Source organism: Melospiza melodia, chromosome 12 (genome assembly GCF_035770615.1).
Source record: "Melospiza melodia melodia isolate bMelMel2 chromosome 12, bMelMel2.pri, whole genome shotgun sequence".
Taxonomy (NCBI): Eukaryota; Metazoa; Chordata; class Aves; order Passeriformes; family Passerellidae; genus Melospiza; species Melospiza melodia.
Window position 1 is genome coordinate 6948556 of NC_086205.1, and position 24962 is coordinate 6973517.

Sequence of the window (24962 nt, forward strand, 5' to 3'; positions counted from 1 at the left end):
AGCCTGGGGTTTGCATCCCCACCCCTCCAGCAGCACCCTCAGCATTCCAAACCCTGGGATTTGCTTCCCCATCCCTCCAGAGCCAGCAGCACCCTCAGCATTCCAAACCCTGGGATTTGCTTCCCCATCCCTCCAGAGCCAGCAGCACCCTCAGCATTCCAAACCCTGGGATTTGCTTCCCCATCCCTCCAGAGCCAGCAGCAGCCTCAGCATTCCAAGCCCTGGGGTTTGCATCCCCACCCCTCCAGCAGCACCCTCAGCATTCCAAACCCTGGGATTTGCTTCCCCATCCCTCCAGAGCCAGCAGCACCCTCAGCATTCCAAACCCTGGGATATGCAGTGGTGGACTAAGAGCCTCGGGCCAGGGCTTGCCCCAGGGGAGAGGATTTGTGTCCATCTCAGGGCTTGCACGTCCCCATCTGTGCTGGTGTCAGCAGTGGCTGGCAGAGCCACCGCTCCTTCGCTGTGTCCCAGTGGCACCGTGTCCCCGCAGGGAACAGCCCTGGGGAGCAGAACCTGGGACCCCCCCATGTCCTTCTGTTCCTCTGGGACTGCCCAGGAGCAGGGAGGGGACACACCAGCAGCGTCCCTGCCACCAGAGCTCAGATGACACACGGCCACCAGCTGCGTGGGGCTCAGAGGGGTCCCAGGGTGGCAGGAGGAGGTGACAAAGGGGACAGGGGAAGAGGTGCGCCCTGTTCCTGCCCTGTGGGGTGGAGCAGCCGTTGCTGGGGGTTTGGGGGAGAGGGAGCTGGGTGTTGCAGTAACCTCCATCCTCCTGGCTGCCCTCCAGCCCCTTCCCACCACCCACAGCCGTGCATGTGATCTGCGCTGCTGCATTCTTTGAGCCCGGGCCAGACAGCGAGTTCAAACCCTCTCACCGAAGCCCAGCTCCCCTCCAACACCCACACACCTCCCTGCTCCGCCTGGTGCCTCTCCCACCCTGGGGAAGGAGCTCCCAGGAGCAGTTCCCCCCCACAGGAGGTGATGCTTGTGCCACACACGTGTTTGGCATCCGCAGGGAACGCTCTCTGGGCTCGGCCCAATTAGCTGGGAGGGAGGGGAGAGCCAAATCCAAACCATGTGCTGACCTGCAGTCCCCTCTGCCTGAGCGATCCGTGCTGAACGCGCTCTGGATCATTAACAGCTCCCCAGGCCCCTTCCACATGTCCTGTCCCCAGCACGGGCTGGGGCTGGGCAGGGTTTGTGCTCTTTCCCTGTGGTTTTTTTTTCCAGGGCTGCCTTTTGTGGGAGGTAGTGGGGCTGGGAGAAACCAGGGGGTGACTCCTTGTGGATTTGGGGCAGCCCTGAACCTGGGATGCCAGGCAGAGATAGGCTTGGGGTCACTGGAAGGATCTCTGCCTCCATCTCTCCCTCCTGGAGGTGGTTCTTCACTGGAGAGCATCTCCAGGAGAGTCCAGGATACCCCTGGAACCTGCACACAGCCTCATCAGAACCTGCTGGGATGGGTGGGGCAGATCCTGGCCCTGTTTTGGTGGCCATCAGAGGGCTGGACAGCATAAAGGAGGTGGCAGAAAGGGGCATCTGTGCTGGAGATGGGCTGGGTGGTGGAGCACAGAGCTTGGCCAGATGCTGTGCAGAATAAAGGGCTGCTGCTGCTGCTTTCCCCCACGCTCCCCCCAGCACTCTCAGCACAGAGCCCAGCTTTGCACTGGCTCCAGCTCCAGGCCCAGAGGAAATGTCTGCAGCTGGGGCCCACAGCTGTTCTCCCTGCTCCATTTACTGCTTCCAATTTAACATCCCGGGGAGCTGGGCTGGACAACACAGGGGGAATGTGGGGATGCAAAGCCTGCCTGGAAGAAAATCCTCCCCTCACGCTTGGGATGGCTGCCCTGCCCCTCTCTCCAGGGAAAACCCACCAGGAGAAGGCCAGGATGGCCCTGTGGGGTTGATCCTGGAGAAGGGGCGGGTCCTGCCACAACATCCCTGTGTTCCTTGGGAGCTGAGCTTGTGGCAGAGCTGGCAGGAGATGGGATTTGGGAGCACAGGGCTCACTCTGGTGGGTGTGAGGTGGTAGGTGGTGACAGCCAGAAGATGGCCCTGCAGTCACCACCATAAAGAGAAGGGCGTGGCAGAGCCACAGACTGGCATGGGGGAGGATGGCAGTGCCCCCATGGCACTCCACTCTGGTCAGGGAGGATGGCAGTGCCCCCATTGCACCCCACCTCAGCCAGGGAGGATGGCAGTGCCCCCCTGCATCCCACTGGGACTGGGCTGTGCAGCCTAATGCCTTCCAGAAAATCAGCCATGAATGGCCAGGGAGGGTAATTCATATCAAACCCATAAAACCTTTATTAGTGTCCTAGGGGAGAAATCCGGATGTGGCTGCTTATTTATTTTGGATTTCTCTCTCTCTTTTTTTTTTTTTTTTTCTCCTTTTCTTTTAACATTTTCTTCCAAGAGATTTTTAAAGTGATAGGGTCAGCTCTCTGGGATCAGCAGTAGGGCTCAGACAGGGTTGCCTGTGGTCCTGAACCACTGGTGGATGCACTGGCATTCCAGGAGTCAGGCTGACTTTGGGGTCCAGCTTTGAGTTGTGGCACAATTATCAACCCATCATGAGCTGATAATTATTCAGAGCCACTGGTGCTTTTAGTGGGACTTCCCTGGGAGTAGCCCTCTCTTTTCCTGGGAGCTCAGCCTCTCCCAGTCAAACCATTTCCCGATAATAAATGTAGGGTGGGTGTGTTTGTTTTGCTTCTCTTTTTTTTTTTTTTTTTTTCCTCCAGCAAAGACAAAGAAGCCCTTGAGCCTAGAGCGTAACCTAAAACACGGCATTCCTGAAAAGAATTTCCTGATAATATTTTTAGCACCTGAAAAAAAAAAAAGAAAAAAAGGAGAACGGGGGGGGCGGAGGGGGAGGAGAAAAAAAAAGCCAAAAAACAGGGAAAAAAAGGAAAATGACCCATTTTTTTTCTTTTTTTTCTCATGCAGTTTTGTGTTTTCATGGGTCGGGGAGGCTGGGGGAGGGGGTGGGGGTGTCTCTGTCCCCACGCGTGTTTTGGGGTGGGACAGGGGGGGGACCCCCGGCCGCTCGCGCTCCTCGGGGAGCCCCCATGGCCCCGCCCCCGAGCCCCGCCCCCCGCGCGCCGCGCTCCCATTGGCCGGTCACACCCCGTTTATGCAAATGAGGCGCGGGGGCGTGGCCGGCAGGCTGAGGGCGCTCGGAGCGCTGTGGGGCTGAGGGGCCTGTGCTCCGAGCGGCGCCGAGGGGATCGCTCCGGGCTCCCCGCTCCTGGCTCACAGCGCCCGGCTCCGGGCAGCAGCACCAGCCACCGCCCTCCCCGTGCCCCTCCGCGGGCGTCCTGCCCCGCCCTGCCCCGCCCCCGCCATGCTTCCGTGGCTGGTGCCGCCGTGAGAGGCGAGCGGCGGTGCCGGCGGCCATGCAGGTCCTGGCAGGCTGGGCCGTGCTGGTGGCACTGGGCTGGTGCCTGAGGGCCGCTGCGGAGGTGCCGCTCGGCGACTTCTACCCCTTCGGGCCGGCCCAGGGCGACGCCGCCACGCGGAAGCAGGACGATGGTGGCTCCGAGCTCCGGCCCCTCTCCATCCCCTTCCCCTTCTTCGGTGCGGGGCACACCGGCCTCTATGTGAGTAATTCCCACTATTCTTTCTTTTTCCCTCCCTCTAATTCCCTCTTCTCTGTTTCATTCTTCCTCTTCCCTTCCTCTTCTCTCCTCTTTCCTGTCGTGCTTGGATGAATCCGAGTTTCCTTGGGGGCCATCAGGTGGTCCCCCTTCCCTGGGAGCCTCAGCGATGTGCCGAGGATGGTGCGGTGGGTTTGGGGAGCACGCAGGACCCCTGGCTCGGTGTGGGGGTCCCCAGGCAGGATCCTGGCCCCAGTGCCTTGGGAATGCTCACCCACGGTGGGGAGCTGGGACCGAGCCCTGCTGGAGCCTGCATTCCCTCTACACCCACGGCGTGTGGCACTGGCTTGGTGACACGCTGGGGGATCCCGGCAGCAGCGAGCCGGGCACATCTGGAGGGCAGGAGCCCAGAGCTGGTGTGCTGCAGCCTTGGAGTGGTGGCCCCTGGCAAAGGGGTGTGCACTTTGGGCTGCACTTTGGGCTGCCCACTCGGCACATCTGATTCCCTTGCCTTTCCCTGTGCCCACTGGGACACACTCCCTTGCAACCTCTAAGCCACCAGGAGGGGACTGTGGCCAAAGAACTGGAGTCATGCCTGGCCCAGCATGTCCCCTGTGGCCAGAGGGGCAAGCCCAAGTGCCTGGCTGACCATGGAGCCTTTTGGGTGGTGCTGTCTTGCATCCAGAAGTGAGATTTCAGCTCCCCATGCCAGTTTCCACCTGGAATAGTAAATCCTTCAGCATCTTGATCCCATCTCCCCAGTTTGCTCTGGGCTTAGTGATGACCCAGACCCAGGTGGCAGAGGAGAGGGCTGAGCATTGCCTTGATGCCATCCCAGAGCTGGGCTCATGTACCATTCCACTGCCTTGGCTCAGCACAGGGGCTCCTTGGTCCTACCTGGTGTTTTTCCCCTGATCAGAGCATCAGCCCTGCCACTGGGTGGGAGGGATCCAGGCTTGGGGCTTGAGCCACTGTGGGAGGATAGAAGGGGCTGGGAGAAGCCAGGTGACATGATGGTTGTCCCATAGAGGATCCACAGTGTAGCTGTAGATTTTGGAGGGGCTGCAGGGATCAGAGGACAGTGTATCCCCTTTCCCTGAGCTAAAACCCCACTCTGGCTCTGCAGGGCCAGCTTGCCTGCCCCCAGCACAGAAATCCATGTTGCAGGACCCTTCCTCCCCAGGGAGCTGCTGTCCAGGGGGACTGGCACAGGGCTGAGTTCACCTGGAAACCTCTGTTCTCAAGGGCTGCCTCCAACCACCCCCCTCCTCCTTCACAAAAACCAGCAACAACAAAAAAAACCCTTCTTGGCTCTGGTTCTCTCCCATCTTGCTTTAATCAAGGGAAGAATGTTCCTCTGCGGACACAGTGGGGTTACAGAGGCTTTGGGAAAACAGAATCCTCTTTCCCTTAGTCACAGTAAGGACTGCCCTGTGCTCAAATGGAGGGGCTGTGAACCCTCCTCAGGGACTGGGGAGCTCCCTGGGGGCTGCACAGGGCCAGCACAGCTCAGCCCCCCCGTGCCTGGGTGTGCTGGCAGCTGGGGTGAGAGCATTCTGGCTTCCACATGGCTCCTGGGGATGCTGGCTCCCAGCTCCCTTTTGGCACACGAGTGTGACACCACTGCCTGCCTGCGTGCCAGAGCTGCTCTCTCCAGTTGAGAGCCTCTTGCCTGTACCAGGCCCCCTTTTCCATCCTGCCTGGAGAGCTTGGCTGGAGTCTGAGTGTTCCTGCCTGTCCCACGGTCGCTGTGGGCTGGGGAGCAGAGTGGCTTGGAGCTGACTGGACTGGCAGTCATGGTGCTGTGGCAGGGTCACCTCCAGGGAATTTGGGAGCTCAGGGTGAGAGCATTTCCCTCTGATGATCCCTGCTCCGGCAGGCAGGGGCTTTCTTCACCTTCCTCATTCCCACTGCATCCCCAAGTTGGGAGGAACATCCAGGCAGCAACATCCACTAGTTCCAGTTTCCTTCCCTGAGCTCAGGCTGCCTCTGCCATGCATCCCAGAACCCTAATTGCCCCAATTAGTAAGTGCTGAGGAACAGCTTGAATTATCTCACCGTGGGGGTCTGGCATCCCCCACTTTAATGAGAGCAGCTTTGCACGGGGTGGTGGCACTTGGTGCCCAGGTGACCAAGAGCCCCTTGGCTCACCCGGAGTGCGGTGGGAGGATGGAGCGGGGCTCCTCCCTCCCTGGGCCAGTGCCCGCAGCCCCCCTGCAGCAGGGTCCAGCCCCCTGGGCTGCCTGGGAGCCTCTCCCCTGCCAAGAGCGGTGCCGTGAGCTGGCCCCACGCACCGGGCGCTGTTTGTTTTATGCACAGGCTCCTGCAGTTTGTGCAGCTGTTCCCCTCCCCTGGCCCGGAGAACAGGGCTGGGTTTGTTCGGGCAGCGGCCGCAGCCGCGCTCCGGCGAGCAGGAGGCTGGGCCGGGGGATGGGGCTGTTGTGGGTGCTCAGGCACGTCTCTGCTTCTAAGGACAGGAAGGGGAAGCGCTCCAATATTTGTGGAAAGGGGAGGGGGAGAGAAAGATGAAATAGAAAGCACCTCTAAAACATGGATTCCTGCTGGCAGCAGGAGTCAACTGTGGCCACCCGTTTTTCTCCCTCGCTCTCTGCAGGTAAACAACAACGGGATCATCTCGTTCCTGAAGGAGGTGTCCCAGTTCACACCAGTGGCCTTCCCCATCTCCAAGGACCGGCGTGTGGTTGCTGCTTTCTGGGCAGATGTGGATAATCGGCGGGCAGGTGAAATATATTACCGAGAGAGCACCGAGCAGCCCATCTTGGACAGAGCCAGCAGGGACATTGCCCAGTATTTCCCTGAGTTCCCAGAGTTTTCTGCACAGTGGGTCTTCATTGCAACCTGGTACCGAGTCACCTTCTTCGGGGGCAACTCATTTTCACCAGTGAGTAGCTGAGGCAAGGCAGCCACCCCACCTGTGTGCCTTCAGTGTGGTGCCAGACCTTCCACTTGGCATGGAGCTGTCAGCAGAGCTCAGCTGGCCATGATGTTGGCCATGTTGGCCATGTTGGCTCTGTCACCATACCTTGCTGTGGCAGAGCAATAGTGGGATAGCAATACCAAACCCTCCTCCTTGTGCCATGTGGAGGCTTTACATCATCAGCCTTCTTGGGCAAAAGTGAGGCACTCTTTGCCTTTCAGATACTCAATATCCATATTTCCCCCCATTTTTCCCATTCCTCTGAGATGAGAAGCAAGCTGTTGTAGCTCAGGATCACAACAAGTTAGGATTTAAAATAATTAAACTCTAATGCCCTTGCTCATAGAGGAGGACTGGGGTGGAAGGAAACATCCCTTTGCTGAATGCAGTTTCTGTCACTTTATTTTAGGACTGGTTCATCGTCCCTCACTGCTTTCCTCCCCTCCCTGCTGCAGGTAAACACTTTCCAGATTGTGCTCATCACGGATGGCAAGCTTTCCTTCACCATCTTTAACTATGAGTCCATCACCTGGACCACGGGTATGCACGCCAGCAGTGGGGGGGACTTTGCTGGGCTCGGTGGCATCGCAGCACAGGTAAGTGGCAAATGTAGCCCCTGGGGTGCCTGGGTAGCACATCCACCTTGAGAGCTCATGGCTCCTGTTTGGGTTTCTTGGAGGCGGAAAATCTCCCCCTGCTTGTTTTTTGTTTTTTCTTCTTCAGAGTTCTTAAATATCCGTGTGTGCTCTGGCTCCCAAAGCTGAGACCATACAGGGGGCTTTGTTATCCCAAAACCACAGATCTTTGCCTTGGCTGCTGCTTCACAGTCCCTTTTCCTTCCTAACCTCAGCCTTTAAGAGCAGCTGCCACTGCTAGCACAGCTTTTGCTTGTAGTTTTATTTCATCCCTGTGTGTGTTGTTGTGTTAGAGGGGAAAAAAGCCAACACCCACACCCACAAAAACCCCAGTGCCCACTTGGATGTGTGAATTTACCGTCACACAAGTTGATCCGTGCTTGGCTCCCTGCTTGCCAGCCTGCAGCAGGCAGGATGCTGCAGGTGGAGAGGAAGGAAATGGGATTTGAATTCCCAGGAAGGGACTGAGCAGGCCAAGTGTTCGCTTCACCCTGGTGTCCTGTCGTGTGAACAGGACTGAGCGCTGGCCTGTGGAAAGGGAAAGGTAGTCTGAGTGGTGCCACCAGTGGTGCCATGTGGCAGGAGAGAGGAGTCCTGTTGCTCCAGCTGCCTTTTCCATGCGTTGGTGATGTCTCTTTGCTCTGTGCCTCTGTCCTTCCAGGCAGGTTTTAACGCCGGTGATGGAAAGCGCTACTTCAACATCCCCGGATCCCGCACCGATGACATCGCTGACGTGGAGATGACGACAAATGTGGGTATCCCCGGGCGCTGGGTGTTCAGAATCGATGATGCCCAGGTGCAAGTGGGGGGCTGCAGCAATACAAGTAAGAGGACAGCAGTTAGGTTTACTTAACTCCCAACCCAACCCCACACTGTTCTCCAGCCCCATCTTTCCCTGCCTCAACCCCCACCTCCGCGGGGTGGAAGAGATGTCTGGAAGGGCTTTGGGGAGGGAGGGGAGGCAGCTATGTGGGGACTGTCTTCAGCACCAGCTGTGGTTGGGCATGGCACCTGTGGTTGCCCTAGGGCTGGGAACGGCTGGGAGAGCAAATGGGAAGGGGAGGAAGAGTTCTTAGTTTAAAGAAGCCTGTGGGGAGTGATGAGGGAGGCTGGGGAGGAGGTGATGTGCACAGCTGGGCCCCTGCCAACCCACTGCCAGGCAGGGCATGAGGGACCAGCACCCTTGGGGGGAGCATATGTCCATCAGTCCTGGTACATTGGGCTGAGCCAAATGGAGGGCTGCTGAATGCCAGCCTGCCATGTGGGGTTAGGTTGCCAGGGCCTGGTCCATGCTCCCCACTCTGGGGGTCCTGGCATGTGCCCCACAGAGCTGTTGGTCTCCAGTTCCTCATCCCCACTTCCCCCTGGCCGTGTTTTCCCACTCGTGATCTGTGTGTCTTGCGTTATCGGTGGATTTTCTGTACATGGGCTCTCCCCGTCCCCTTTCCCTCTGCCCTGAATGATAAGTGAGGGCATGTTCATGTCCCCTCAGCCAGTGGAGCAGACCTGCCCCCAGGCAGGCTGCAGACCTGTGCAGCCTCTCCCCCTTGCACAGGAGGAGTGAAACTGCCCCCTGTCCCAGGGGAGCCCGCAAGGAGCAGCCCCTGCCCCGCCATCAGGCAGGCAGCCCCACGGGCTCCCCAAGCACCCCAGGGAGCCGGGCGGGTGCAGGGAGAGACCCTGGCACTGGTGTGGCTGGAAGGTGGCAGGTGAGCCCTGCCAGGGTGGGGTGACAGGGGATCACTGCCTGTTCCCACAGCCTCTGTGTGCCTGACACTGCGGCCCTGCCTGAATGGGGGGAAGTGTATCGAGGACTGCATCACGGGGAACCCCTCCTACACCTGCTCCTGCCTGGCCGGTTTTACTGGGAAGAGGTGCCATGTTGGTGAGCACTTTGCTGCAGGGAGCAGGTCTAGCTCTCAGTGTCACTGCTGCATGCTGGCAGTCTGTCTGTCCCTGCCCTGAGCTCCTGTCCCCACCTGGGGCTGTGTTTCAGATGTGGATGAGTGCCTCTCCCAGCCATGTCAGAACGGAGCCACCTGCCTCAACGGTGCTGGCAGGTTCACCTGCAGGTGCCCGCCAGGCTTCAGAGGCAACAACTGTGAGACTGGTGAGCAGTGTGGCCCTTGAAAAGCAGAGACCCCAGGTTTGGGGGCACTTCTGCCCTTGGGAGGGGTCTTCAGACCAGGGCTCCTGCAGTAGCTGCTGGGCTCTAGCAGTTTGTGACAGCCAATTTGGATTTCAGCTTGCTTCAGGCAAAAGAAACTTTTCTCTGGCCACGAGCCTTTCCTTCTGCTGACTCTTCTGAGGGCTGTGCTCAGCACTGCTGCCAGCACTCTTCCACCACCACTCCCTTAGCCAGAAAAGCTGGCAGCCAGTGCTCAAACAAGCCTTGCAGGCCCTGCTTTTGCAGGTGATGCTCTGGTCCCAAGCTCTTCAAAGCCAGGGGAGACCTCCCAGTCCCTGGCAGGGCTGTGGTTACAGGTTTCCCCCAGTGCTGGCCTCTGCCTGCCGCTGGAAGTGCCGCCAAAGCTTTTGGCTCCCAGCAAGCGGCCGCGCCAGTGGAAAAGGCGAGAAGGGAGTTGACTTGTGGGGGAGGAAGGAAGGGAGGGAGAAATGCCCAGCAGAGCACACTGACTTCCAGGAGGTGTGGTGGGGTGAAAGAGCTGAGCTGCCTGAGGACAGGTTTTGGGGACAGTCATAACTGGGGACATGGCCACTGTCTCCTGACAGAAGGTGCCTGGGTGGCTCCAGTCCATACTCTGCCTAGGCCTGGTATCACCACATGTAGAGGGTGCCATGTGCTAATGCTGCACCTAGGCTGACACCCCTGCCTCTCTTTTTTTGATGTTCTTCTGCAGAAGAATCACCATGTGAGAACAGGGTGTGCCAGAATGGTGGGAGTTGCCAGGTGGTGAACAGGACAGCAGAATGCTTGTGCCAATCAGGGTACACAGGGGAGGACTGCCAAACAGGTGGGTGACAGAAACAGGAATGGGATGGAGATGGTGATGTTTCATACCTTGGCCAGCTTCCTTCCCAGTCAGCTTCATTCCTGGATGTAGTTTTGGGAGGGGAGTGTTTGGAATTGCCAATGGCACCTATTTTTTCTGTCTATCACCTTCACCCTCCTGAGCATCATCCAGGCTGGGAAGGAGGCACCAGGTGAGCTGGCTGTGCCCACACATGACCTGATGACCTTTCCTGGCCTCCCCTTGCAGAGGTGAACGAGTGTGAGTCCAGCCCGTGCCTGAACGGCGGGCACTGCATGGACCTGGTCGATAACTACACCTGTGTGTGCCTGGAGCCCTTCGTGGGACAGCGCTGCGAGACAGGTGCTGTGCCCCAGCGTGTCCCACGGCAGGGACTGTGTCCCCCGTATTCTGCTGGTCATCATGGCCCTCTCCCAAGCCCAGGCTCTCCTCCTGCTCACTGCCTTGCTTTCCCCTTACCAGATTCCTCTTCCTGCGAGGACCGGAGTTGCCAGAACCGGCAGACGTGCAACTACATCCGCCCTGGCCGCTACATCTGCACCTGCTCCCCGGGTTATTACGGCAACAACTGCCAGTACGGTGCGTGAGGCTGTGCCTTGACCAGCCTGGCACGGGAACTGCAGTCAGGGGCACCGGGCAGGAATGGGCACATGGCTGCAAAGGGGCTGTGTCAGCCATAGGCACTGCTGAAACTGGTGGTTGGCATGTGCAGAGCAGCTGTGGTGCTGCCAGGAGGGAACACCTCCCTGCAGAGCTGCTTGACTGTGCTGAAACCTGCAGCAGGATGCCCAGGACAGAGGGTGTTCCAGCCCCAAACTGGAGCTGTCCAGCTCAGGCTCCCCATTCCCCACAGGTGGGCCCCGTGTGCCCGGCGCCTGCCTCTCCCAGCCGTGCCAGAACGCAGGCAGCTGCCTGGAGACTGAGAGGGGCTATGTCTGTGAGTGCCAGGAGGGCTACACTGGACAGGACTGCCGAGACCGTGAGTACAGCCCAGGGGACTTGGGGTGGGGTGCAGCGTGTCAAGGGCAGCCTTGGTGCTCATGAGAGGGAGAAGCAGCAGTCCCAGAGGGCCTGTTCAGGGCTCTGGGATTGAGCAGGTCTGTCCTCCTGGAGGAGGCTGTGACTGTGTGTCTGAGGACCTCAGGGCTGCTGCCCACCTGAGCATCCCCTGTGAGTGGCATCTGTCCTAGCCCACAAGCAGGAGAGGTCCCAGGAAGCTCCTGTTTCCTGTCTTGCAGAGCTCTCTGAGGGCTGTGAGTGTCGTAATGGGGGCAGTTGTCTGGAGGGGAATGTCACCGTCTGCCAGTGCCTTCCTGGGTTTTTTGGTCTCCTCTGTGAATTCGGTAGGTGAAAGCTTCTTGCCTGCTGTGTTCATTCCCTCTGGGATGCTTGAGTCAGGCAGCCTGTGGGTCAGCAAGGAGGCACTGCCCATGCCTGGGCCTAGCACAGTGCCAGGGAACACACACGGAATCTGAGCCTGGAAATATTGTCACCTGGTGAGATGGCAGTGCTTCCACCTCCATCAGCTCCTTTCCTTGGAGCTGTGCCTCTCCCAGCCTCTGCCTCAGCTCAGCTCCCATGGATGGGGAGGGAATTGTGGCCTTTGTGTGCTCCCTTGCTGAAGCTCACTGAGCGTCCAGGCTGGGCATTGCCATTTGCACTGTGTGTGCCAGAAGATCTGTCCTGCCTCGTTGGACCCTGCAAAAGTTAGGAGACTCCTGTTTCCATGTGGGTGTCCTCCTGCCACCGACTGAAAGAGGCTGGCACTGCCATGTGTTTGCAGAAGTCACCACGACACCGTGCAACATGAACACGCAGTGCCCGGACGGCGGCTACTGCATGGAGTATGGCGGGAGCTACCTCTGTGTCTGCCACACCAGCTATGGCACCAACCACAGTAAGCCTCCACGGGGATGTGGGAACAGCCCTGGGGTGGGGACACCCTCACCTCACCTCAAGGGGAGCTGCCCTTGCACCCCTGGCCACATGTCCTCAGTGATGCCTGTGTTTGGCTCTGCAGCAATGCCATCCCCCTGCGACTCAGAGCCCTGCCTGAATGGGGGCTCCTGCAAGGTTCACGATGACTCGTACAGCTGCGAGTGTCCTCAAGGCTTCCTGGGCATGCACTGCGAGAAAGGTACCTCCACAGTGCCCCCTGTGGCACCAGCGCCTGGCACAGGTTGGGAGAAGGGCTTGGTTTGACTTTCTTGGGAGATGAACAGTTGCTTGCAGAGCTGGAAGTTGGTGCAGGTTTTCCCATCCCATCCTGCAGGGTAGAGGGAGGGATTGAATGAATGTTGTCACCCAACAGCTGCAACAGCAGATCAGTTGTTTCCTCTACAACACCATCAGTGTTGGTGGTTTTTATTCACATGCCACAACTTCTGCCCTTGGGGGCAGCCAGCTGTCTCCCAGCATCATGCACCAGTTGGCCCCAAGCACATCTGCCATGGCTGTAGTTTTTGTGGTGTTGCAGGATGCAGTCAGGCTTCCCTCAGGAGGGCTGGTGGGTGCTGGTGTGGGGCAGCAGCTCCGGGTGACCCCGCTCTGGGCTCTCTCTGCAGCCAAGCCTCGGCTCTGCAGCACGGGGCCCTGCCGCAACGGGGGCACCTGCAGGGAGGCGGACGGCGAGTACCACTGCTCCTGCCCCTACCGCTTCACCGGCAAGCACTGCGAGATCGGTACAGCCCCCCGGCCCCCGTGGGAGGAGAGGCGGCAGCTGCCCCGCCCACCGGGCTCACGGCCGCCTTGTGCCCCCAGGTAAGCCGGACCCCTGTGCCTCGGGGCCCTGCCAGAACGGAGGCACGTGTTTCCACTACATCGGCAAGTACAAGTGTGACTGTCCCCCAGGCTACACCGGCCGGCACTGCGAGATTGGTAGGTTTGGGGAGGGTGTGCCACTGCCTGGGGGGATGGTGAGTGTGCCTGTCAGGAGCTCGCTGCTTGCTTGGAGCCCCCTTCCTTGTGCCCTGCTGGGGCTGGCTCTGGTTTCATTCCTTGCTCTGCTCTTCTTCCAGTGCCCTCCCCTTGCTTTCCTAGCCCCTGTGAGAATGGGGCTACCTGCGAGGAGCTCGGCAGGGGCTATGCTTGCACCTGCTCCCTGGGCTATGTAGGGAAGCACTGCCAGTTTGGTAAGGGCCTCGCACTTCCCCTGCTGGCTGGGAACTTGGGGTGCCTCTGTGGGCCCCATTCATCCCCTGTCTCTCCACAGAGGTTGACTGTGGCATCCCCAGTGAGGTGAAGCATGCCCAGGCTTCTTTCAACTCCACCAAGGTGGGCTCACTGGCTGAGTACCAGTGTGAGCTGGGCTACATCCTCAGCCAGCACAACCATCCCCGCGTGTGCCGTGTGCCAGGCGTCTGGAGCGACCCCCCTGAGTGCGATGGTGAGGAATGCTGGGCACTGGGCAAGCCCTGGGACACCATCCCAGTGGCCTGAGGTCACCACCATGGTTTGGCGACCCCAGGAGCTGTAGTGCAGTTGTCTGCTGCCTTCCCCCTGGGATCCCTGTCCTGTGCTCATGCCTCTCCCTTGCTCACATTTCTTTAGAGATCGATGAGTGCCAGTCGCAGCCCTGCCTGAATGGTGGCCAGTGCAAGGATCGTGTCTCTGCCTTCCTGTGCTTGTGTGAGCCAGGTTACACAGGCCACCACTGTGAGCTGGGTAAGAGACCATGCCAGCCATGCTCCAGGACTGTCACAATGCCTCCCTCACCCTCCACCCTTGGGAGAGCCCCATGGATTGCAAAGGAGCTAGGTTACCAGGAGTTGTGTGTGCTTGGATCAGCCTGAGGCAAGGCCTTCTTTCCCAGGGCTCCCAGCCAACTGTAGGGTTTTCCAGCAGGGAGACACTGCTCCTGTTTGAGGACAATGGGCAGTGTGGGAGGTGGTGGAACTCTGGCAGGTGGCTCCAGCCCAGCTCCCTGAGATCTGGCAGAGGCAGTTGGAAGCTAGATGAGGGGACATGACACAGGCACCCTGTGGGATGGATCTCTTGGCACAGCCCCACACTGCCAGTTGTCCCCAGGTGTCCCTGAAGGAATGTCTCCATACCATGTTCTTCATGGCAGGCCTGAGGCAGTGGGCATCCAGTAGCAGGGATATTCCTGGCCACTGGGCTTGGGGAAGCAAATGACATGGGAAGGGTCCGTGCCCAGGGGGAGGATTGCTGCTCTCCAAGCCCCTGTCCCTAGCTCCAGCCATGTCTGTGCTGAGCTGGTGTCTTTCTTCCCTCTGCACCCCAGATGTTGACGAGTGCCAGTCAGAGCCCTGCAAGAACAGCGGAACCTGCCAAGACCTGCCCGGGTCCTTTGCTTGCTCCTGTCCTGAGGGCTTCCTGGGCACCCAGTGTGAGACAGGTAGGGGCTCTCCCTTCCTTGGGGTCAGTGGGAGGCTGGACTGTGGCACCAGGACACTGCCAGGGCTGGCACCATGCCAGGTGGCTCGTTGCTGTCTGGGACACCTTGAGCCCAAGCCATCACCTGGTTGCTCACTGTTGCACCTCCTTGCCTGTAGTATCGGGGGCAGAGCTGGAACTGCTCTGAGGGGGAGGGAACAAGGAATGAAGTGTCCACCAGTGATGGACTTCCTTTCCAAGGTGTCCATACTTTCCTGGGGATATGGGCACCATGGTGTACAGTGGGGGTTTCAGTGTCCAGCCCAGCTGTGCCAAACTCTGGGCTATGCATCTGCCCTGCTGCCCCCTCAGGGGTCTGTCACTGTTGCTCGTTCATGGAGGCTGGGAGCTGGCTGCTGGCATGCTCACTGTGGGCCTTCTTCCCCCTCCAGAAGTGGATGCCTGTGAGTCAGACCCTTGCCAAAATGGAGGGGATTGTGAGAGCTACGGGGGCTCCTACCTCTGTGTGTGCCCAGAGGGTTTCTTCGGCTACCACTGTGAGACAGGTGAGGCAGGCAGGGCAGCACAGGGTGGCCCCGGGGTCAGGGGCACTGCTGACACTGCCAAACCTGGCACCTCTCCCACAGCCAGTGACCCGTGCTTCTCCAGCCCCTGTGGGAGCAGAGGCTACTGCCTGCCCAGCAATGGCACCCACAGCTGCACCTGCAAAGTCAGCTACACAGGCAAGAGCTGCGAAAAAGGTAAAGGCCCTCAGCAGCAGCACCAGGACATGATGTGGGGCTTGACGCCAGCCTGGCAGTGCCCACCGCCCACCCACGAGGGGCTCAGCACCATCGGGGACCAGCAGCACTCCTTGAGTTGGGCAGGGCTGGGGGCTCGCCCTGGGGGGGCACCAGGACACGGGGGACAGATTTCCCCTGCAGCAATGGCAATCCCTCGGATGCCCTCAGGAGGGGAGGTGGAGGCATCCAAGAGAAGCCTCTTGGCACTGGCCTCCCCCAGACCCCTCGCCCCATCCTGCAGTGGCCACAAGTGCTTGGCCACCAGTGATACCAGGGAATGCTCCTGGCGCCCTGGCTCCTCCTGTGCCCACTGAGCCAGGGCTGGCTTACACCCAGAGAGCCCCTGCCCGGTGTGCCAGGCAAAATGAGCGAGGACCTCGTCCTCTTACCGCCGCTGTTGTGCCGCTTGCTGACAGGGTCTGTTCTCTAAAGATTCATGGCATTACCTCTCCCCTTTGCTTTTGCACACACCCTGAAGAATTGCTGCCACCAACCTCATTAAAGGTGGAAAGGGTGGAGGACACTGGTGTGTTGATTTCTTGGCACCCACCTGAGGACGCAGCTGCCAGGCAACTCATTGACGGCTACGCCGTGACGTACGTATCCCTCGACGGCTCTTACCGCAGGACAGATTTTGTGGACCGAAGTCGTTCTGCCCACCAATTGCGGGCACTAACCTCCGGCAGAGCCTACAATATTTCTGTCTTTTCAGTCAAACGCAACGTGAACAACAAGAATGATATCAGCAGGCCCGTCATGCTCACCACGCGCACTAGTGAGTAGCGCCCCCAGGGGGATCGCGTGTGGCCGTGTTCACAGGGATGAGGGAAGAGATGAGGACCTGACTCCATGTTTCAGAAGGCTTGATTTACTATTTTATGATATATATATTACATTAAAACTATACTAAAAGAATAGGAGAAAGGATTTCATCAGAAGGCTGGCTAAAAATAGAAAAAGAATGAATAACACAGGCTTGTAGCTCAGACTCACTGTCTGAGCCAGCTGACTGTGATTGGCCATTAATTAGAAACAACCATAAGAGAACAATCACAGATGCACCTGTTGCATTCCACAGCAGCAGATAATCATTGTTTACATTTTGTTCCTGAGGCCTCCCAGCTTCTCAGGAGGAAAAATCCTAAGGAAAGGATTTTTCATAAAAGATGTCTGCGACAATCACGGTCGTGAGCGTGCGTGGCCCCTGCACGTGCCAGGGTTTGTGCTGCCACCTCCAGCCTGCCACCAGCTCCAGCATGGTATCAAACCTAGCAGGTTTGCTGGTGCAGATCCTAAAACCTGAGGGCCTCTGGAAAGTGCTTGACACAGAGAATCGCTGTTTTCTTTGCTGTGAGTAAAAGGCCTGATGCCCTGTGGCTCACCCTGTCCAGGGAGCTTGCAGTGGGGATTGCTCCTGAGCCCTGTTCATTGGGGCCAGGCTGTCCTGCTCCCTGTCACTGTGCCCAGGAGAGTATGAGGAGCCCCTGTGCAAGGCAGGCAGCAGGGCTTCTGCAATCCTGTGAACCAATCCTGCCATACTGCTGGGCTTGGTGTGGGAACATGGCAGCGAGGGCAGTGTCTGTCAGGGACCTCTGCTCCATGCACAGAGGAAGGGGCACAGTGATGCCTCTGGGCCATGGACAGGCAGAGCAGCTGTGATCCCACTTCCTAGGGCAGGCAGGTGTGGAAAGCAAATGCCAACAGGATGGAGGGAATTAGGAAAGCAGATGGCCTCTGAGGAGAGGAGAATGGTGGTGGTAAAGCCCCATCTCCCACAGCAGGCTGAGACCAAGGGAAGCCCAGGGGAGGAGATGGCAGCATAATGCACACCATCTCATGGGGCCTCAAACCACAGCTGGATGCTGAGGTCAGGATGGCCACCTGAAGTGTGCCCTGGACTTGGCAGTCACTAGTGGGGTTTCCCAGGGCTTGGTTTGGGGCCAGTCCTGTTTAACCTATTTACCGATGGTCTGGACCTAGGGATTTTGTGTACCCTCAGTGAATTTGTAGCCAACACCAAGTTGATGGGAGTGTTGGTCTGCTTGAGGGTAGGAAGGCCCTGCAGAGAGACCTTGGCACACTCAATCAAAGGGCTGAGGATAACAGCATGATGTTCACTAAGGCCAAGTGTTGAGCCCTGCACTTGGGTCACAGCGGCCCCTTGCAGCTCCAGGCTGGGGGAGGAGTGAAGAGCTCTTCAGCAGAAAGGGATTTGGGGGTGCTGGTTGGCAGCTGGCTGAACGTGAGCCAACAGTGATCCCAAATGGCTCAGGAGGCCAATGGCATCTTGACCTGTATCAAGAGCAGCATGGCCAGCAGCACTAGGGAACTGATCATCCCTCTGTGCTCGGCATTGTCGAGGCTGCAGTGCATTCAGCTCTGGGCCTCTCACTTTAAAAAGGACATTGAGGCACTGGAGCATGGCCAGAGAGGGCAGCAAGGCTTGTCAAGGGTCTGGGAAACATACCTGATGAGGAACAGCTGAGAGCTGGGTTTGTTTAGCCTTGAGAAGAGGAGGCTCAGGGGGACCTCATAACTCCCCAAAACTCCCTGACAGGAGGTTGTAGTGTGGTGGAGGCTGGTTTCTTTTGTCATGAATGCAGAGAGAGAACAAGAACTAATGGCTTAAAGCCAAGACAGAGAATTCACATTAGATAGTAGTAAAGAATGTTTCACTCTTTGGGTGGTCAAACATTGGAATCAGATATTCAGGGAATATCCAGGTAGAGTCACCATCCTTGGAGGTGTTCAGGAGGCATCTGGATCTGGTGCTGAGTGATGTGGTGTAGGGGTTATAGTGACAGTGCTGGAAGGATGGTTTAACTGGATGATCCTAGTTCTCTTCCAGCCTTGATGATTCTATGGTTAGGGCTGTGCCTGGGCAGTGCAGCCCCTTTGGAGCTGTGGCAGGGGGCTGGGGCAGAGTAGCCCAAGGCCCTGTGGGTGACAGACAGATGTGCCTCCCACCTGCCTGGGGGCTGAGGAGAGCATGAGTTCAGTGGGAGAGGTGGCACTGAGCCGTTCCTCAGGGGAAGGCGAGGCAGAGGTGCCCTGGGGGCACACAGGGAGGGAGGGGTGACCCGGGGTGACCGCGGTGCTCTGTGCTTGCTCCGGCCAGGGCCGCGCCCGGTGGAAGGCTTTGAGATCAGCAATGTGACTGCCAGCGCCATCACGGTGCACTGGGCTCTGCACCGCCTGCAGCACTCCACTGTCAGCAGGGTCAGGGTCTCCATCCGCCACACGGGGGACCTGGCAGCCCGCACCGTGGAGCTCAACAGCAGCGTGGCCAAGTACACCTTCCTGTGAGTGCTGCTGCTGGGTGCCAGGGTCTGCCTCCCTCAGCTGGCCCTGCTCACTCCTTCCCATCTTGTCTTTTTCCTGCACAGGGACCTGCAGCCAGGAGAGAGGTATATCATCCATGTCACAACGCTGAGCGGCCTGGGAGTGGAAGACCACCCCTCAGAGAGCCTGGCCACAGCCCCTTTTCATGTGTGGACAAGTGAGTGAGGTTGTCTTTGCCATCCTGGCTTGGCAGGAAAGCTGTGGGGAGGGAGAGGTGTGGGAGCTGCCAGACTGTCTGGCCAGCACAGCCAGCAGGAGGTGTGCAGGCAGGGCTGGGGAGGCCAGGAAAGACTCTGGCATGTGCTCCCCTGCCAAATGTTGTTCAGTCTCTGAGACCAGCCCCATGCATGGGTGCAATTCATCCTCTGCTGTCCGGCAGCCAGAAGGCAAGGCCTGACCTGGGTGCCAGGGTGCAGTGGGGCTCTGTCTGTCTTGGCAAGGACCGAGTGTTGAGCAGGCTCGGGGCTGGCCTGGGCAGTGCCAGGCAGGCTGGGATAAGGTGATGTGACCATCCAGGGACACCAGCTCTGACCGCTTTCCTCCCCATCCCCTGCCTGCTGCAGGGCCTCTCCCCCCACAGAACCTCACTGCCTCCCACGTCAGCGCCACCTCTGTGTCCATGGCGTGGCAGCAGCCGCCTGCTGGCACCACGGAGGGGTACATCATCAATGTCACCACGGCCCAGAGCGTCAAGAGCCGCTACGTGCCCAACGGGAAGCTGGTGTCCTACACGGTGCGGGACCTGCTGCCAGGCCAGCGCTACCACCTGTCCCTGACAGCCGTGCAGAACACGGAGCAGGGCCAGCTGCACAGCGAGCCCATCCACCTCCACGTCAGCACCTGTGAGTGCTCCCGGGCTCTGCTGGCTGCTGCAGCACGAGGGGGGCATGGGAGGGCAGGGAAGGGGGAAGGGGTGGAAAGCAGTTGGCCAACAGAGTGAGGAGCCCTTGTTGCCTCATCACTCTTTTGTCACAGCTCCACTGGAATGGGAGGTGGGCGTTGTAGGGTTAGCAAAGGGCAGACACAAAGCTCCAGCTTGGTGATGGGCACCTGCATCGCTGGTGTGTGGAGTGTGTGTGGCACCTGCATGCCCACCTGGCAGCCTGGGGATGATGGCACTGGCTGGGAGGTCGGCTGCTGGCTCAGTCTGCCTCCATTAAGCCTCATCCTTTGGTGTGCAGTGCAGAGGGATGGGGCTCCAGAGAGGCGGTGGAGCCAAGCCGGGCACCCGCGGGTCCTGCGGAACAGGCTGCCGCCTGCCTTCCTGCCGGAGCTCCGCCTGCTGGCAGATCACGACACGGCTGAGGAGCCCTCGCCTGCCCCCAGGTAGGCCCTGCCTCAGCTCTTCCACTCACCCAAGCACTAGGCTGAGGCAGTCCCTTTCCCAGCTTCCATACCCAGGTGTGCTCCTGCTGGGGTGCAGCCTCTTGCCCTCCCACTGGGGTTCTCAGCCAGGCCCCTTACCCTGAGAGCAGTTCCCCCGTGGGACTTGCCCAGATCCTGATGCCACCAGTGAATGCTTTATGCAGCTGCCACGAGCCCCAGCACACAGAGCCTGCAGTGCCCTGTACCCTCATGGCTCTCCTGTCCCAGGTTCACAGAGCTGGTGGATGGCAGAGGGAGGATCAGTGCCAGGTTTGGCCCTGCGCTGGGAAGATCCATCACTGTGAAAACACGTGAGTGCTCTTGTGCCTTGTGCCCTGCTCCTGCCAGCCAGTGCCATCTCCTGCTCCTCCCTGCGAGCTGAGGTGGCAGCCAGGCAGGCTGCTGGAGCTATAGAGGAGGGTGGAGCCCTCTCCCCTGGCCCTGGGCAGGCAAACATCTGCTCTGCCTCTTAGACCCCTGCCCGAGGAGAGGGGTGACTGGCTGGGGGAGCCCATAGAAGGACCCTTGTGATGGGAGGCAGTGCTGACTGTGCCTGCCCTGCTTCCCTGCAGGGGCCTGAGCAGTGGCTCCATAGCCCTCCAGTGCAGCCCCTGCCTGCCCAGCAGCCTCAGCCCTCACTGTCAAGAGCAGGCTCACACCTGAGGAGGGGGCCTGGGTGACAAACCCCTCACTAGTCAGACCTAGCCCCCATTTTCCATCCCCAGAAGACTGGGGACCAACCCAAGTGCCAACCCAAAATACCCTAGAGCACCCTGCAAGATACCCAAGATACCCTGCAAACCCCACACCATGGGGTGGGGAAGGGGCCTGGCACACCTGAGGGCAGCCCTTGGCCCCTCTGCACATCCTGGTTCTGCCCTGGACTCTGTGTCCCAAACCCTTCCAGGAGGAGTGAGTGTCACCCCAGTTCTAGGGATGCCAGCTGCGAAGGGATAAAGCAGAGCCTCAGGCCTGAGCAGTGCCCCAGGGCTGCAGGCAGGCTGGATCCCCTGGGAGGGGCTGCCTTTGGGTCTGGCTCTGGCCTGGAAGGTGACATTTAACCCTCTCATTGTCCAGAGCCAGAGGCTCCAGTGAAGCTGGAGAACACAGAGGTGTCCAGCTGGGACAGTCTGGCACTGCAGCTGCGTGAGGCAAAGAGCAAGAGTAAGTCCCAGGGGGAGACCCACAGCAGCAGGAACCAGCCCTGGCCCCACAGGCAACCTGCTCAGCACCAGCCTGCCCTCCTTGGAGGGCACCCCTGCCCACCTGCTCTTCCTGGGAGCACCCTGGCAATGCCAGGGCCTTGGCAGGGCTGAGCTGTGGCCCCGGGCTCTGATGGTGGAGCGTGTTTTGCAGGAGAGGGGCAGAACTGCTCCCAGAATCCCTGCAGGAATGGAGGCACCTGCACCAGAGATGGGGAGTCCTACCACTGTGCCTGCCGCCCGGGCTTCAAGGGCAGGCTCTGCCAGCTGGGTGAGTGCCACGCCGTGCCCGAGGGCCAGGCTGCTGCCTGTCCCTGACACAGCATGTCCCCTAGCATGGTCACCCAGCATGGTCACCCAGCACACCCTGCCAGCGCCCAGGGGCTCCCACAGTGCCCAGGCTTTGCTGCAGATCCGTGTCACGCTGGCAGCTGGGAGAGGGGCTGGGCTCTGCTCCTGGCTGAGCTCCCTGCCAGGCCCCTGCCTCACCCAGGGAGTTGTGTAGGCAGTGTGAGGCTGGGGGCTCTGCTTCTGCTGCTGGGTCAGCTGTGCTGAGGCCAGGGGGGCCTCAGCAGACCCTTGCCCCGAGGCACAGGCAGGCAGGGCCAGGGATGGGCTCAGTGGTAGCTCCCCTCTCCTATTCCCCAAGCAGCCTGCAAGAAGGTGCCCCACTCGTGCACGCGGCTGTACTCGGAAACCAGGGCATTCCCCGTGTGGGAAGGAGGCACCTGCCACTACCTGTGAGTACTGCCTGCAGGTGATGCTGCCCTTCCCCTGTGCTCTGAGCTGGGGGTGTCTCCCTGCAGCTGGGCTTTGGGGAAGGGACAGCGAGCTCAAGGCCGTCTCCAGCCCCAGCTGGCAGTTGCCCCCTCCCCAGTGCAGGCTGAGCAGCCTGGAGTGCCCCTGTGCCCACCCCAGCCGTGCATCAGGGCAGGGCGGGGCTCAAGTGACAGCCCCATCCTGGTGTTACCCACCCGCGTGGCAGCAAGGTTGGATTTGGTGTGTGTGTGAGCCCCAGACAGCAGCAGATCCCATCCAGCTCCTGGCTGCTTCTCCATCTGTGAGCAGAGGGCTGGGGGAGCCCTGGTGCAGTGCCAGGGCAGGGGGGCTCTGCTCTGCCCCTGGCCCCCCTGTGATGGAGGCACAAGGGCCTGGCTGGGATCAGTCCCCCAGCACAGCAGGAAAAATTGGGGTAATCTGGTCCCATTCCTGCCAAGGTTGGCTACTGCAGCCTGGAAGGAACCAGGGGAAATACCCAGACTTCCCCTTCACTCTCGTGAAAGCACATCTCTCCCTTTTGTTCCCACATGTCCACTGTGTGTGCAGGTCCAGGAGAGTCTACAAGGTACACCAGGATATCTGCTACAAGGAGAGCTGTGAGAGCACCACTGCCAAGAGGACGAGCAGCAGGTACAGCTCACAGCCCACACTGGATGTGCCAGCCTTGCTGGGATCCCGGGCAGGGGAAGGGGCTGGCTGGTGTGCCCCAGCATGCAGGGGGACCCCAGGCTGGGGGTGGATGCTGAGGGGTGCAGACATGACCAAGGCATGGATGGCAGTGCCGTGTGCTTGTCTGTGAGCAATGGCCAAGGGGCAGGGGCTGACAGTGCTGTCCTCCCTTCTCTTGCAGAAAGCCAAGCAACAGTCACACACTGAAGAAGCCCTAGAGGTAAGTACCTGCTCCAGCCCTCCCCAGATGCAGGCAGGAGCAGCTCTCATGCAGCGAGTCAGGGAGAGGGGTGCAGGCCAGGGCACAACCCTGCTCATGGCACCATGTCCAGGGGGTCTGAGGGCTCCTGGCTGTGGCTGGGGTGGAGAAGCAGGAGGGAATGCTCTGCTTCCCCCTGGCTCTGCAGCTCCATATGAGCAAGAAATTCCTGCACAGAAAGGGCCAGGCTGGAGCCCTGGAGGCTGCAGGTCCCCTTCTCTCAGCACAAGGTGGTGCACAGGGTGGGCAGAGGCCAGCTGCAGGGCATCTGGCAGACTCTGCACACCAGCTCATTTTCCTCCTCCTCCTCCACAGGTTTTAAAGCTGTAGAAGCTTCGTCTTTCCACATCTAAGGGCTTTTTGAACACCAGGAAGATCAGATCTGCTCACGGGGTTGAACACAGCAGGGTTGAACTTCCTGCCTGGTGTCAACCTCTCCCTCTCCTCCGGCCCATTAGGGACACGCAGCTGGATCAGCACACTGAGTAGAGCTCCCTTTCCCCCTGCTGGCCCAGCACTGCCTTTGCTGGCCCCCTCTCAGTGCCCCTTGAGGGGCCAGCCCTGCTCAGCACCCCCAGCCACTCTGCACAAGCCACGGGCTCCCCGCTTCACTCAGGGACCAGCCCAGCCCCTTGCCAACAGCATCTGCACCAATCTGTTCTCGTAATCCAAGGTTATAAATTACCTATAACCCTCAAATAAAACAGTTTAATGCAGACCAAAAAGCTTTAGCCATCACCTGAAATCTGGCCCCCAGAAACATGCTGTGTAGATGAGTTAGAAATGGTGAGCAGCTCCGAGTGGTGAGGCGAGCACGGGCAGTAGAGCATTCCTGTTCCCTCTGCTCTAGCAGGGGAAACTGAGGCAGCTTCTACTGCCTGCCTTTTTTCTTTGCTTTGTACACAAGCCCTGCTTTTAACCAAATTTCCAGCTCAGAAACCAATAGAGCACCTAAAAAGAATTTAAAATGTGATCTGTAGGGTGAAATCTGTCAGCTGAGGCATACCAGCAGTTGCCTCCACACCAGTGCAGGGCACAGCAGAGGCTTGGTGAGGAAGCCAGCCCCACACTCCATCCCCTTGCACTGCACTTCCCTGTGGCACCAGTGCTGCAGGATTGTGTGGAGGAGAGGACCAGCAGCCAGCACTGCAGCAGGGCAGGCAAGGAAAGAAAAAGTGTAGCTTAGAAACGTTGCTAGTTTTTGTGAGTTTGTATGACAACACTAGTTAAACATAGATTTGTGTATTAACGTACACGGTGTATATTATAAATTAACACATACCAGAGATATATCACAGTTATGGTATAGAGTGTCATGGCCCCAGCAGAGTGGGATTGTTCTGGTGGGGAGGGCCTGCCCTCCTGCCAAGCAGGGCTCTGTTGCTCAGCCACATGGCTCAAACAGCAGCTTGGAAGCTGCTCGCAGAGCAGGGCAGGCCCAGGAGTTTCAGTGCTCCTGCCACCACCCTCTTCCTCCTGGAGCAGTGTAACAGTGCCCAGCCTGGGGGCAGGGACAGCGTGAGGCCAAGACCAGCTGGCCAGTGTGCTGCTCCCCTCCTGCACCACCTCCAGCTCTGCTCCCACAGGACAGACAGGCCTTGTTTCCCTCCAAGGCTGCCTGGTCCTGCTCCAGCTGCCTGCAGCACAGCAGCCCTGCCTTCCCGGGGCAGGAGAAGCAGCCAGCCCTCCCCAGCAGGGAGAGCAGGGCAAGGGGAAACCCAAACAGGAGAGTTTGGAGCTGTGGTCTGAAAGTATCTGCGCCCCTGCTCTGTCAGCCACGAGACCAGCGCTGACATGGGCTGTGCAGGGGGAGGTGGCCCTGCCATGGGGCAGTTCTGTAGCCACAGGAGTTGTCCCCACAGCACCAGGCAGCCTGGTCCCACTGCCAGCCAGCAGAGCAGCCACAGCTCCTGTCCCACAGCTGGCTCAGTATGTAATGCAGCTGGAAGGCTTTAACCTAGTCTTGGAAATAAATTAGGGGGTTTTGTTTGATTTTTTTTTTTAATAAAAACACTTTATGGAAACTGTTTTGGTTT

General features: G+C 59.2%; 1 protein-coding gene across 4 annotated transcripts; it reads left to right on the plus strand.

Annotated features, from left to right (window-relative positions):
• The first annotated feature begins 3377 nt into the window (after positions 1-3377).
• Positions 3378-24950, plus strand: SNED1 (sushi, nidogen and EGF like domains 1). Of its 4 annotated transcripts, none has more exons than XM_063166588.1 (33): positions 3378-3608; positions 6220-6507; positions 6999-7139; positions 7840-8002; positions 8938-9063; positions 9175-9288; positions 10040-10153; positions 10400-10513; positions 10634-10750; positions 11025-11150; positions 11410-11514; positions 11955-12068; positions 12192-12308; positions 12736-12852; positions 12932-13048; positions 13189-13302; positions 13383-13556; positions 13721-13834; positions 14415-14528; positions 14959-15072; positions 15154-15267; positions 15788-16084; positions 18428-18611; positions 18696-18808; positions 19215-19493; positions 19833-19977; positions 20245-20327; positions 21094-21180; positions 21373-21489; positions 21871-21958; positions 22545-22628; positions 22849-22887; positions 23242-24950. In XM_063166588.1, the coding sequence occupies exons 1-32, from the start codon at positions 3405-3407 to the stop codon at positions 22883-22885; spliced, it is 4335 nt and encodes a 1444-aa protein (XP_063022658.1). In that variant the 5' UTR covers positions 3378-3404; the 3' UTR covers positions 22886-22887; positions 23242-24950. The 4 variants fall into 4 exon arrangements, with proteins under 4 accessions (XP_063022658.1, XP_063022660.1, XP_063022659.1 ...); XM_063166591.1 differs by having other exon boundaries at positions 3473-3608; positions 6953-7139; XM_063166590.1 differs by lacking the exon at positions 13189-13302 and having other exon boundaries at positions 3379-3608.
• Positions 24951-24962: the final 12 nt, after the last annotated feature.